The 14,476-nt window shown below is 40.8% G+C and overlaps 4 protein-coding genes across 8 annotated transcripts in view; 1 reads left to right on the forward strand and 3 right to left on the reverse strand.

Annotated features, from left to right (window-relative positions):
- The first annotated feature begins 257 nt into the window (after positions 1-257).
- Positions 258-4,984, forward strand: LOC307018988 (insulin-like growth factor-binding protein 3). The gene is made up of 4 exons (XM_079649575.1): positions 258-773; positions 1,397-1,638; positions 2,358-2,477; positions 4,096-4,984. Exons 1-4 carry the CDS (start codon positions 395-397, stop codon positions 4,219-4,221), a joined length of 867 nt encoding a protein of 288 aa, XP_079505701.1. The 5' UTR covers positions 258-394; the 3' UTR covers positions 4,222-4,984.
- A 100-nt stretch (positions 4,985-5,084) lies between these two features.
- LOC307018991 (insulin-like growth factor-binding protein 1) lies at positions 5,085-7,253 on the reverse strand. Its single transcript, XM_079649578.1, has 4 exons — positions 6,822-7,253; positions 6,555-6,691; positions 6,229-6,357; positions 5,085-6,118 (listed from the first exon to the last, which is right to left on the reverse strand). Exons 1-4 carry the CDS (start codon positions 7,159-7,161, stop codon positions 5,990-5,992), a joined length of 735 nt encoding a protein of 244 aa, XP_079505704.1. The 5' UTR covers positions 7,162-7,253; the 3' UTR covers positions 5,085-5,989.
- A 1,104-nt stretch (positions 7,254-8,357) lies between these two features.
- Positions 8,358-9,929, reverse strand: LOC307018992 (uncharacterized protein). 5 transcript variants are annotated; one of them, XM_079649580.1, is made up of 4 exons: positions 9,593-9,925; positions 9,121-9,498; positions 8,946-9,038; positions 8,358-8,868 (listed from the first exon to the last, which is right to left on the reverse strand). In XM_079649580.1, the coding sequence occupies exons 1-4, from the start codon at positions 9,602-9,604 to the stop codon at positions 8,788-8,790; spliced, it is 564 nt and encodes a 187-aa protein (XP_079505706.1). In that variant the 5' UTR covers positions 9,605-9,925; the 3' UTR covers positions 8,358-8,787. The 5 variants fall into 5 exon arrangements, with proteins under 5 accessions (XP_079505706.1, XP_079505709.1, XP_079505707.1 ...); XM_079649583.1 differs by having other exon boundaries at positions 8,958-9,038; positions 9,121-9,929; XM_079649581.1 differs by having other exon boundaries at positions 8,358-8,865; positions 9,121-9,928.
- Positions 9,930-11,305: 1,376 nt separating this feature from the next.
- Positions 11,306-14,476, reverse strand: part of LOC307018982 (adenylate cyclase type 1-like) — a 38,593-nt gene continuing 35,422 nt past the window's right edge. Inside the window, exons 19-20 of the mRNA XM_079649569.1 lie at positions 14,310-14,434; positions 11,306-13,307 (exon numbers count right to left, since the gene is read on the reverse strand). Coding sequence (XP_079505695.1) covers positions 12,888-13,307; positions 14,310-14,434 — 545 coding nt within the window. The 3' untranslated portion in view covers positions 11,306-12,887. The remainder of the gene's footprint in view (positions 13,308-14,309; positions 14,435-14,476) is intronic.

Raw genomic sequence — 14,476 nt, forward strand, 5'->3', positions numbered from 1 at the left:
ATTGTTTCGTATTCTCTTGGGTAAACATTTTAATTAATTGTGTGTCTAACAACCTGACTGCATATAAACTGCATTAGACAATTTATTAAAATGTTGAATATTCACATTTGAACTGTTAAACCTCAACTAACTGCTTCAGAATTTTTTTTATTTAGTTTTGTTCAGAAGTATTCTTATAGCCTTACCTTGAATGTTATTCTGCTGCTCTGCACTTGCTCTGATGGTTTTAAAGGCATAACGGAGTCGAGGCAATTCATCAGTAGACCACAAACTATTCGGGGGTGTGCCTACAGCCGCTGGGGTCTATATATTGAGATGTTTTGTCCGGTATGTGAATCAGATGCTGTCCAGGGAAAACTTACTATCACATTAGGGCAGCGCACTTCCTCACTTTATGCTTTCAGACGCCACAATGGATTCCTGTTTTCGCGCACTTTGCATGACTTTTGTTCTGGCATCGTCAGGTGCGGTAGGACCGGTGATCAGATGCGAGCCCTGTGATGTTGGAGCGCGGCTTTTGTGCAAACCTTTACCCAAGGACTGCGCCGAGAATGTCCCAGAACCGGGCTGCGGCTGCTGCATGACCTGTGCGCTGAGCTCCGGCCAGCCGTGCGGCGTGTACACCGGGAGATGCGGCTCCGGACTGACATGTCAGCGGCAGCCCGGGGAGCCGAAGCCTCTGCAGGCTCTGCTGGACGGGAGGGGGACGTGTGCAAATGCTACTCATAAACGACTTACCGCCAGACCAACACCTCCAGTCAATGAACTGCCAGGTAATTCATACACCTTTTCCATGCTTCAAATGTAGACCATAGATGCTTTATAATTGTGAAATTATAACTATACATTTGTGTCACCATCTTTCAACAAAAAACGTGTAATCTTAAAAGTGAGTAGTTTAGTATTTCATGTACATTTTTGCCAGTTATCAAGTTATAATTAATTCCAATTCCATGGCATAACATGAGGGTAAATGCAAATCAAAGCTGGATTTACTTTACTTCACTCAGAAACTGCTCTTCATCAATGCAAAGACAAGGTGGAGAATGAGACATATGAAGAATATGGAGTTTTGGGAGAATTTTATGGTGCATATAAAAGGTGCAACTCAATGTCAGGAAGGTTTTCCCTTTGTAACAATGTGAAGACCTGAATTGGAGTACCTTGACTTTTAGGTGTCTCTATTCAGCTTATACATTTAAAGGAAAGAAACTACAGGGATTCAAATTAATGGTAGAAACACTTAGGTGGTAGTTATTTGGCATATATCTGTTCATTTCCTGCAAAAATGGAAAGATGTGTATATATATCCTCATGATACTCAAGGTGACCTCCAGCAAGAGTATATCTGTGTTTACTGTTGTGTAATTAAACACATGTTGTTCTCAAACTTCAGCAGATAATTTTGAAACTCTGGATGAGGAGCAAAATTGCACCAACTTAGGCCTTCAGACCTCGTCCATCACCCACAGACCCCAGAGACCTCCACTTCACAACTTTTTCCCCTCTGCCAAGTCAGAGGTCCTGCGACGGAAGCAACAGAAGAGAACCCAAAGCTTTAAAATGGAGGAGCTCCCGGGACCACTCATCACAGACCAACAAAACTTCTCTCTGGAGACCAAACAGGAGCCCGATTATGTAAGTACCACAACCAATTTTGAATGTCTTCGTAGCATACTAGAGGAATGTTTTTCCCCTCTTCCTCTGTGTTTTGGTGTTTTTCCCCTCTTGTGGGTGATGAAATGTTTTTGGTAGCGGTGCTGGGGGTTGGCAGGCATCGTGCGCAGTAGAATGGCATGGCAGCGAGCGGGTACGATGGCCCTGCGGCTGACCTGGGTCAGGCGGTTGTTTGGCCACAAGGCGTCCGCGTGCCGGGTGTACTGGGAGCCAGCAAATGATGGATTGGCCTATGTGAGTGCCTGTTGGGAAGCCCTGCTGCTATTTTGATCTTGTCTTTGGCCAGAGAAGTGAGCACACACTAGTAATGGGCTTTGACTGGCTGCTTTGATTAGTGACTGGAGTACTTGGACTTTAGGACAAGCCTTTTGGCTCCCACTTTGAGCCCTTTGAATTCACTTTATCCACCATCCTTTGTGTAAAGTGTAAGAGTTATAAGCAGCTTTGGTAAAATGTTAAGCCGCTGGAAGTCGGTCAGATGAATTAATTTCTCTTCCGGCACCTCTTTCATATTGAAGCCACTATTGTTCAGGTATTACGGCAGATCAGTGCGTGGCGCAGCTCTCTAAACGTCTTTATTTGAAGAAGAAAATCGAAGAAAACTGTTTGTCTATATATGTTGGAGCTGGAGATGTTTAAGTATTGGTAGAGTAACTGCATATGTGTTCCCTCATCTGCAGGGTCCCTGTCGGAGAGAGATTGAGAGCATTCTCAGCAGCCTCAAGATCACAGACATTCTCAACCCCAGAGGTTTCCGCATACCAAACTGTGACAAGAAGGGCTTCTATAAGAAAAAGCAGGTATAAAGCACATTCAAAACACCATCATTTGATATTCACTCTATGCTTATAAATCCCTGCATCCATTTCATGAGAGCCTACACATAAACTTCATAAAACCTTTCAATTTGTTTACAAATGTTGTACAAGGCTGTAAAAAGGAAGCCCACATTTCCCTTTTTACATTCTGCATTAATAAAGGTTCATGCTGAAGTCTAGTGACTCAAACTTTAGGTCTCCTGCAGCCCAATTACAGATTTGTAGCTGTCCTCCTGTATTCATTGGTAGTCATTAGAGCCTCATCATTGCACCACCACACCAGTGAGGTAGACCCCAGCCACTGGCTCTGGAGACAGGAACCACAGGGGCCAAACCCCAGTGGGGTTGACGGCTGGGACGATGGCCGTTTAACGGGAACCCTCCCAGGGAGACAGACGTCAAGGTGGCCACCGGCACACGATGCGCTCCCCCCATAATTGCTGGACTTTTGAGAAGCCTGCACAGAAATAGAGCTGCAGCCATCCCCACGCTCACATGGTTCACCCACGATCGGGTTGTAATAAATGAGTGGTTCTGACGCATTCATATGGAGGCACTTAGGGCTCCCGCGCCACTGCATCACAACGCAGCTTTTCTAACATAGCATTCCCTTCTGCTTAATGGAAGTGTTCTCCTTTACCTGCAATCATCTCATAATCACAACGCCAAGCTCATTGTCTTTGTTTATATAGAATGAACCTACTGTACCACTGCTCATTTGCATGTTTTAAAGCAAAAGCAACTCTTACTACAGCTCTTAAAAACAGTTAATGTCTTTTTAGATACATATACAGAGGACAGATGTAATACTGGAAGCAGATTCACTTTTTTCTGTTAACTATGAAAATAACAAGTTTTTCCTTTAATAAAATCGTAAGACTCTTGTCTTTCAGCTAATATTTGATATAATAATGATTTTTTCATCCTCCAAACAGCCGATAAAAGATGTTCTCCCCCGTTGACCCCCTCCCACTTGTTATGCAACAATGATCTAAAACAAGAGAGTCCTTTTGCTAACTAAACACGGATGTCTTCCTTCCTGATCAGTTCTGCCTCCTCTGTGGAGCAGCAGCACTGTTGCTTTAGCCCCTGAAATGAATGGCTGCAAGTTTTACCAGAGTGGAGGTTGACCTTTTGTAAAATTGGCAGTAAAATAACAGCCCTTGGGTAGCTCCACAGACTCTGTAAGTCATTTGTAGTACCCATAATTTGGAGCTGTGGGGTATAATCAGCAACAGATGATTCGTACTGGCCACCAGCTTCTGAAAATAGATCTTGGTTCTCAGTTGTTCACAAACGGGACTAAGCAAATATTTTACCAGGTTCTGTTTACCTTAAAGGTCTCTATATGTGTGTGTAACAGGAGGTAGACCATAAAAGCAGCTCAAAATACCACAGCGTGTCGGATAACCAAGGCTGCGTCGACTCAGCACAATCTGACCATTAATGCCTCTTAACTATTACTGTTCTCCTTCATTGAGTAAAGTGGCTTGTTACTCATAATGCTTCATATTCAACTGTATTTACACATATAGCTGCCCCCCCCCCCCCGACTTATTTCTCTTCCCTCCTTTCACCTTGTCCCTTCCTTTACTTTCAGTGCCGTCCATCCAAAGGCAGAAAGCGAGGCTTCTGTTGGTGTGTGGACAAATACGGGCAGCCTTTGCCAGGTTTTGATGTGAAGGAGCGAGGAGACTCCCAGTACTACAACTCCGAGAGCCAATAGGAGCAAAGCAGGATGGAGGGAGGTTGGGTGGGAGTGAGAGCAAGAGGAATTGTAAACAAATGGAGACACTGAGGATATTGGGAGAGAGGTCAAGAGATGGCTCGGCCGATAAATGGATGTTTGCTATTTCTATCTGTTGCCTTTGGGACCTTTTTCTGAGGCAGAGCAAGGGGAACAGAGGAAGAGTATTAGGAGGGGGAAGAAAGCCCCTGTGTCACAGATACTGTGTTTTCTGCGATGGATGGATTCTACATAAGCTTTCCGTCTCAGACACAACCAGAATGACTTCTAATGAGAGGATACGCCTCTCAGACGCCCTATTCTGACTATAAAGAAAGAGACATTTGTCACGAACGTGGACGAGATGGCTCTTCATTCACGCACAATTAAGTGGCATTGCACGCATGTACATGCTTGTGATTTGTTTGAAAGACATTGTGTGTGTGTGTATGTATATGTTATTCAGAGTAAGCATGCAGTGCCTTACTATGACTTCCTTTTTTTCCAGGTTGCTTCCTGCTCCTCAGGGAGTTGGACTAGACTGTGCAGCTCAGACATTTGATCTGATCTGCGGTTATTACTGTTATTTTGTCACTTTGCATAAGCTGATATTTTGGGATAAAGGCCACAAATTGTTATCTCTGATCTCTGTGTAGCCAGTGATTATTTTCATCACTTGCTCATTCACTATTAATATGCTGTTTGCATGTACAATGCAACCCTCAGAGGTCTATTTTTACTTAATAAAGGCAGTATAAAATGATCCACAAATTGTATTTTTTACTGTTCAATTTGCCTTTTCTTGCTTTAAGTGTGTATCGAACTTTTATGGCAGTTTAAAATCACAGTAAAACATGACTTCATCGTGATTAAATAACATTTAATTAGGTGCACATCCAAATAATTATAATAGTATATACATTGTTTCTACAAAACCAATAATGGAATAGCAGCATTTCTGGCAAATAGCATTCACAAACAATGTGGTTCAGTGCACATGCGCTCTGAACACTGAAGTGAATCATAATAAATACTTCAACAGATGATGGAAAGAAATAAAAACCAGGTGAGGATGGTGTAGCTGAGAAAAATCCCTTAGAAATCTTCTGCTAAACCTGTGGACCTGCAGAGACTAGTAGAGGTAGAGAAATGCAGAAGAACCCATCCCAACCTCATGGTGGCTTGGATGAGCCCTGATATGTTTGTGCTTGGCCTCCATGCACATACTTGTGGCACTTTAAGTATTTCCCCCAATACCCATTGAGGAAAAGCCAATGGAGATACATTCAGACAATGTCAACACGTTGAATGAATGAGCGGCTGTGTTGTTTCTTGCCGCGCACAGCTCCAGTTTTGAATGAATTATAAAAGAAGAAACTGATCCTGAAGACGCTGAAATGGGCTTGGCAGGGCTGTTGACCTGTGGTTTTGAGCAATGGAGTTATTTAGTTAGAAACACAAATGTATACAGTGTTGCCCTATTTACAATCGCAAAAAAAAAAATGGGCAAACATATAAAAAATCTAAAAATGACAAAATGGTTAATGCTGTTAAGAATAAATAAGTCTTGATACATAGATCATTTAAATAAAATGAGAGGAAATTTCCCCCTCTGAAATAGCTTTTTCTTACATTTAGTGTGAATGAGTGTGTTTTATGAAAGGAAGTCACTTCATCAGTAAATTGACACTTTCACTTGATGAAACATGTTTCCTTGTGTCTATTTGTGTTCGTAAGTGATTTTATGGATGATAACAGAGTCTATCATTTAGTGGGTGACTTCTTGGTGACACTCTGATGAGTCAGCCAGCAGGTCGCTGGTTCCTGGGAGCTTCTTCCCATTCCAGGAAGAGACACACCAGCAGCGAGCGGGCGGTCCGACCAGGGATGACTCACACTGGGAGAGAAACAGAGATGGGTAACCGCATGAATAAATCGTCTATTTGGATGAGTCTATTCTAACAGGTGGAATGAATGTTGTATCTTGTGTAATCCTTAAGTTCTCACCTGCTTGGACTTGTAGAAGCCATGCTTATCACAGTTGGGTAGGTAGAAAGTTGTGAACCTCTCTCCTAGTTTCTGCTGAGAGCTGGAAATCATGTCCAGGGCTGCATGCAGTTCAATATGACAGGGACCCTGTGCACAAGAAACAAGAACAACTGTAACAACCATGTATAAACAGAAACACTATAGTATATTGACTGCAGTAAATAGTATTCATTATTAATCTCTTAAAAATCCACAGCTCTTAAAAAAACAAGTCCTCCCTCTGGTGGTAGGAAAGTAAATCACATGACATCATCTTCATCAGTCAGGTAAACATGTTTGCTCACTTGTTGATCCAGTTTGTTACGGATGGCATTGACCCTGGCCTTGATGCTCTCTTGGCCCTCAGCAGTGTCCTGGTCCAAGGGAAGGTTAAGACCCAGCAGGTAGTGCAGGGAGCCTTGGTCAGGGACATCATCTTCCCCTGTAGCAGTTAAGAAAACAATATAATTGATCAGAAATGTTTTGTGTTTCTTTGAGGTTACATTTAGCCATTTTCAGATTTAGAAGTGGTAAATTAGCAGAAAGAGAAATTCATGAAACCATGAGTCTACCTTGGTCCTCAGTGCAGACCCCCTGTCCTCTGGTCAGAGCATGGAGCGGCATGGCCTCATCGGGCCTCGGGGAGCAGCGGAGACCCTCTCCACAGTGGGCCGTGTGGACCCCGCAGGACGCCCCTTTCTCCAGAGCGCAGGCCATGCAGCAGCCACATCCCGGCTCCCTTAGCACCTGCCTGCAGTCCACAGGGATGGCAGGACAGTCATTGAGTCTCTCCTGTGAGCAGGGGGCACAGCGGATGGGCTCCGGTCCCACCACGGGGGACGACCTCACCACGGCCAAGACAGCCAGAGCCACCGCTGCCACCAAAATCAGCTTCTCATATAATCCAGGCATCTCCAGTCTTCAGACAAATATACTCTTCGGTTTGGTCTTACCTTTAGACCTGCTCAGTCTGACTGTATTTTTTTTTCTAAACTGATTTCCCCAAACTAGCAGTAGGTCTATTTATGTGGACCTCTGGCCTCCGGAGGTGTTAATGATTGACAGAAATAAAAGGCTTTTTTACAAAGCTGCTTCAAGCGGTGGATGACCCTGCCTGACGTGCGTGGCTCCAGGTTCACAAGGTTGTCAATATTGACTTTGGAACACAAAGTGATTGTACATCAAAACAACCCTGTTTTTGACAGGAAAATACTGATCTTTGTGTTATGCCTTTTAAGTAATGAAAACAGTTTAAGTAATATATGTGTTAAGTACTTATGGCTAACATCCACAACTGGGTAGATTAGATAATCCAAAATCTTAAAGTATATGATATGACTGGTGATTATAATGGTTTGATGTTGTTGACAAACTGTTATGTTGTGAAGTAAGGCTGACGTATTGTGCTTTGACACCGTTTTCAAACTTAAACCCTATTTGTCACTTGATGTTTCTCTTATCAGGCAGACAGATAAACAAGATCATTCCCCTTAAAGCGTTGCATAACCCTAACATTACGGATTGCTCTGCTGGATGCACAACATGTTTGTCTGAAGAAAGATGGTAGTAACCGGTTGTTTCCTAGGTGTAGTATTTGTCATAGTTTATGTGGCAAATGGATCACTCATACTGTGTACTCGACCCAGAGATTTTCCTTTTCTAATTTATTATTTTTGAACAGAACTGATGTACTTCCCACTTACTCAAAATGTATTGTTTGGTACTAGATTCTGCATGGACTGTAAGGAGGCTTCAACCAGGAAAGACCTATATAGTAATACATATTAAGTATGATTATTATTCAGTATTATTAATATTGCTCCGATAATTCAAAATATGGGAAAAACAAAATTGTGAACATTTTACTTACTTAACTAAATTTGATTGTCATATAATTGACATATTGAACCACAGAATCAATATAGGCTAATATTGTGCCTTTTTAGTTTGAACCCAGTATACACAGGGTTTAGGATTATTTTATTTTGAATAACTAATACATTTAAGCACTGCTTACCAGATGAGTAAATATACAGTAATATTTTAAACTGTACTCCCGGGGCATTTCTCTAATTATCTTCACTTTTGATCAAATAAAACACTAGTCCTTGCACTGGAGTACACATTTTAATGCAGGAGGTTTATTTGTCAGTGTTTTTACATTTTGTTTTGTTTTTTAAAAACACAATTTTTTGTATATTTTACTTAAATTGGGTGTGCATGAGGAGTGACAGCCTTTCTCAAATGTGATGTGTGCAGATATAAAAATGACTCTGGTATTTAGTTTGCTGTTTCTATATTATTAAACATCATTTTAATAAAGTAAATATAACTAGAGACACACTTGCCAAAGAGGTAATCAAAAAAAAGAGAGCCATACAACTCTACAAGAACAAAATATGATTTTGACTAAAAAAAAAAGAACATGTTTCTCATCATCATGCAGAAAATGATGTACAACGCTTGTTAGTATGCCAAATTATTTTACCTTTAGAACACATTTTTTGATAATAACAAAAATGAAAGTGTGACTGAGCGTTACTCGACCACCAGCTGGTGGGTGGTTGCCTCTTGAATGTTGATCATCAGGTCCACCAGCCACTTAGGAAACCCCTGCTTCTTTGGTAATAACAACATACATTCATCAGTTTTCTTTTTCATAATTAAAAGAAAAACTGTTTCAAATGTACACTCACAGCCTTAGACACCTTCTTGACTCTCTTCCTGGCTCTCTTCTTTTGCACTGACAGTTTAGGTGGTGTGTGTTTTGGCCATTGAACTTTGGATACCTAAAACAATAGAGCATAATCTCTTACACATTTGAGTTGTATGATAATTCATTTGAAAGTAAAATGTGCCATAATAACTCACCTCTGTTCTCAACAACTTGCTAACGGACCACTTCACTTCATTTACGAACCTTTTTGGCTGTTGTGTTGTAGCTTCACCACATAAATCCAGGGCTTGTGTGCTCCGATCTGAATCAGAGGAATTCTCCATTTCCTCCTGATCCTTGTTGGTAGATTGGTTTGGGAGACAACTTGCTTGGCGGAGGGAACCAGACAGTCGCCTAGGTCTCTGAACCCTCAGTTCACCTTCATCTTCTTCATCTTCTTCGCTCTCTTCATCTACCATCACCTCTTTTGCGTCAACTTGAATTTGAAAATCCTCCTCTTCTTCTCCACTTTTGCTTCCTTCGGTTTCATCTTCCTGCCATGAATCTTCCTCAATGGTCTCCAAACGTGGCCTCTGTTCCCCCATTTATAGTTTTTTTTTAAAAACACAGCAGAATTACCAGAACACCTTTCCATAAATTAATATAAAAAAGTGGCTTTGAACTCACATTTTGTTCCATGTGGTTGGAGGACTGAGCGTTCCTGTCATGTGAGGATCCTGATCGTGGGTTGTAATTAGTTGATAATTCAAATCAGGTGAGAGAGCTTGATTGCAGACAGGTGACAGGTGGAAATATTTATCCATTGTGACAAATAAAGCAACGTAACCTGTCACACTTTTTTAAAAGGGACACACACATGTCAGTGTATAGGCCTACCTACCCCATAAGGAGGTGACTCTAATGATAAGCACATGGCATTTGAGTAAAATGTAATAAAAGTTGAATATTAGCTGAATTGTTGCTTGTTTAAAAGAAAAACATAATTTAACTTTCACCTAATGGGTGAATAGTTAAAGGTAGGGTATGTAAGTTTGAGAAACCGGCTCGAGATCGCTAGAATTTGAAAATACACGACCGGAGAAAATCTGCCTTCATTATAGAGCCCCTCCTCCAACACACACGAACGCGCACATGACCAATGAGGGCACGAGATAAATTTGTGCACAGATGGAAGGCTGACAGGCAGGTAGGCCATCCAGTTATTTTAGCCGGGCCGGCATCCAGTATTTTCCGGGCCGGCTAAAATAACTTTTTACAGTACTACGGCTTCCACAGATGACATTTTTGTATGGATTTTTTGTCATTGCTATCGGAATGTTAAGAGCATTCCATGGAATATAACAAAAAGTGTATCTCCAGCCGGTTTCTCAAACTTACATACCCTACCTTTAACGAATATTTGCTTGGGTTAAAAACTCAGCAGATCTTTTAAGAACATTTTTCTTGAGATCAACAGCAGCATATACCTAACATAAGTACATGAACCTAAATCACTGTCTTTATATATTGTTTCCTCCCAGAACACTTAATTGGTAATAAAACATAAATTAAATAGATGTGGAAAAAAAATTATAAAACGAAAATAATATAGGCTACTGTTTTCGTGGTTATTGAAATTGTGTCATTAATGAATGCCTGAACCTGATTCACTCATCTTGACCCTTTTTTCCACTGATGACTCAAGGGGGAGTGTTATTTGTGTTATTTCATTCAACCTTGAAATTCCCTTCATTGCTTCATGTCCACTTAGGCTTGAAGTCAGGGAACTTACCATGACAAGAAAAACAACAGCTGTACTTTAAAGTATTTTTCTGGTAAAGTAAGAACTCCCTATGGATACATCAATGTCACAATTCAACGCAACTTTTAAAAAAACTGACCAGAATTTGTTCATTTAATTCCCAAGCAAAATGTATTCCAATACTGTACTGGACTGAAAATGATTGAGCAAGCCAGGCGTTTGTTGACTGAACTGTTACACTGAGTGAACCCAAGACAAATTCTACATCAAGGCTGGGAAAACATTTTTGGCCCCCACTCAGTTTGTTTGTGACATGTTGACATTCATCTGGCTTTGGGCAGTGGAAGCCCTCTGTTTGGCAAAATAAACTGTAATTATCTGCCATATTTTGGAGTAGAAATTGTTATTTCGAGAGCCATAAACTAAGTTGTGAGAAATACAATGTTATAGACTATAAGTTACATGATTAACTTCCAATAAAAAGTTATATTTGTTACACGTTAGTTTGCTGTGCTGCGTTTGAGGGACAAAATGTAAATATTGTGATTTAGATTTGAAATCCTGATATGGCTCATCCAAAAAATCAAATAAACAACTTTACTTAACCTTTAAACACCTACTTCTTTATATTAATACTCTTTTTATATTTTATACACCAATATTGTCTTTATTACAAAATATTCAATAACCCAACTTTACACTGTACAAGATACAACATAGTTTACAGCTTTTAGCTATTTACAAAAAGTATAATCTGCATATCAAAGTGAATATATCTAAAAAGGCAGGTTGCAATCACTGTAAGCTTATTGAGTAAGGCAAACAACTTGAAACAGGATGTATTTACACTCGCAGATCAAGTAAAAGTTGAACGCTGATAAAGATACAGGCTACAAAGCTATTTGAAGTGCATCGCGTTTTTGAGACCGGGAGTATCTGGGAGACGTGCTGCTAAAGCTGATATTTCTCAGAGTAAAACTCTAAATGTAGTTAAAAAATTACAAAAAGAGCCATAGAACGGTAATGTGTGCCTGATAGACGCTGGTAACCTGACCCCGCACCAAAGTTTCTGTGGTCTAGAGATACTGTGTCAATGTAGATGGAGCGTTTGGAGGCTAAAGCTAAAGGACTAAGTTGTGCACTTGATGCTGTGTGCTTATTGGATGTGCTTAAGCAATGTACTGTATGTGCTCTCTTCTGTGTGGATGAATGCCTTCCTGGATATCTACATAATATATGCACCATACATTAAGTCCTCTTTGTGATGTTTTTACAGTAACTTGTTTCCAAAGCACACATCCAACTCAGTGCAATATGTCTTGCCACATTAAGTTGAACTATCGGGAATCAGGGGAATTGAACATCAGTCGCCTTATCCATGGGGTTCAAAAAGACACTTCTTAAGTCTACTGATAACGCCTGTTAGAGTCACATATGCCAATTTGTTCAACCTGCTGCAACATTTCCTCCTCCCTCTTGTATGTTGATTCAATATGAGCAGTAAAACTAAAGATTGAAAGAAAGTTCAATACTTTGGTTCTCTTTCGACAGGAGTACCGTTACTATGGCTGTCGGCTCTTAAAAAGTCATGCAGTATAACCTGTAAATATGTCTCAAAAAAGCCTATTTAGTCCAGTGAGCTCTCAATATAAAAAAGTACTTTGTGCTGTTTTGTTACAATTCAGAATAAATCACACATGCATACACACACTCATAAGTACACACATGCATGCTTACACACACCAAAAAGAAACAACACTGTTGTACACTGTAAATAATGCAATGTATCCTTGGCATAATCAGAAAGACAGTGCAAAAGCAATAGCATGATCAGTCTTTTTCTGGATATCAATGCACATATCTCTTGTACATGGAATATGCTCCACTTAGAAAACAAAGATGCACATTATACCTGGATCTGAGGGAATCCCAGGAACAACACAAATCATCTGTTATTATAGAGATGTTAGAAAGAGGACTTGAGAATACGGATGTCTTTCTGTTTGACTTCCATGAGTAGGAAGCAGATAAACCCCCCTAAATCAAGCATGATTGTCCATTTCACCATATCATTTATTTGGAAGTTCATATCCTGAATGAGCACATTCTGGGTTGTGCCAGTAGCTCAGGATTTAAAGGACATACCTGGACAGCCCTGTCTTCTTTAGGCCTCCCACCAGGGTTTTCATTACTGTATTCAGTGTTTATATTTGTGTCTTCCTACACTGCTACATCTGCAACAGCTGACACAGCCTCTATCTCAATATGTGTCATCTCTATGTCCTCCTCATCCACCTCACCCACTGCGGGCACAAAGGGTGAGGGCAGGCATATCGCTTGGCTGTTGCTGCTGTTGGCCGTGCTCATCTGTATGGTGCTGCTCATGCTGGCGTACACGGTCAGGCTGGCAGCGGAGGAGACACTGACCAGATTGGTCGGGACGCTCGTCTTTCCGCAGGAGTGGATCCGCCGCGCCAGGCTGGCAGAACGCACCACTGAAGAGGTGGTCACCGTGCCCACGCCCTGAACCTTGCCTTCCAGGAAGTAGGTCAGCATCTCACCTTTCCCCTTGACACTCACTTTGCCCCGGCACACCAGGTCATAGTTGGTGTTTAGCAGGCGAAACACGTCTTCAGTCACCTGTGTTATTAAAATAAGGAAACATACATGTGTATCTATTCACAAAATGATCCTGGGTGGGAGGAGGTGGAATGTGTTTTTACATCAATGATCCATGGTGCTCAAATGTAGTTGAAATTGATGGACATTGTTTGATAGTATCTAATGTGGTAAGATGACCTATTATCGTCACACAGAATGCGCCATTGTTTTTGTTGCTGATGCCAATTCCAAAAATGAACTAGAGGAAAGTACGACTGGTTTGTTCTGTTTTTCATGTTTTTTTTGTGTAGCATACCGAACTACAACTACACTTTGTTTTATAAACCTGTGTTGCAGAATGACAATAGGTGATCCTTGAATCCCTATTAATTGCATAAACTCAATCAAATATAAAAAATGAAACACTCGGTGTGTATATTTAGGTATTATTATTTACTTCCCCATCTTAACATCAAATATGTCAAAATGTTATCATTTAATTAACATGTTTATTAAAGGTGGGGTAGGTCATTTTGGAGAAACCGGCTCGAGTGCGCTAGAATTTGAAAATACACAGCCGGAAAAAATCTGCCACTTCCTTACAGAGCCCCTCCTCCAACACACACGAACGTGCACATGACCAATGAGGGCACGAGATAAGTTTGTGCACAGATGGAAGGCTGACAGGCAGGTAGGCAATCCAGTTATTTTAGCCGGGCTGGCTCAGATGATTGGTCGTGCTTTTTACAGTACTACGGCTTCCACAGATTACATTTTTGTATGGATCTTTTATCAAAGCACTTATTTATTCAGATATTCATTGCTATCGGGATGTTAAGAGCATTCCATGGAATATAACAAAAAGTGTATCTCGAGCCGGTTTCTCAAACTTACCTACCCCACCTTTAACCTTTTTTTTCAAAATTGGAAGCAAAAGAAAATGTGGTTTATTCATCTTACACTTTTTATGTAGTTCAAGCGTTGTTTGTAAAGTAGCTTTGCATATTAAATTAATTAAATATTATGAAGTGTGTTAGATACCTGTATTTTTCCCGGTACTCCAGTGCTATCCATCCTGCTGGCCACATTGACTGTGTTCCCCCAGATGTCATACTGAGGTCGCCGCGCCCCAATCACCCCTGCAACCACTGGACCCACATTGATACCTATGCAAAAAGAAGATCGTGTTAAACAAATACAAAAAGAAT

The sequence above is a fragment of the Notothenia rossii genome (genome assembly GCF_949606895.1).
Source record: "Notothenia rossii genome assembly, chromosome: 9".
In the NCBI taxonomy this organism is placed as follows: Eukaryota; Metazoa; Chordata; class Actinopteri; order Perciformes; family Nototheniidae; genus Notothenia; species Notothenia rossii.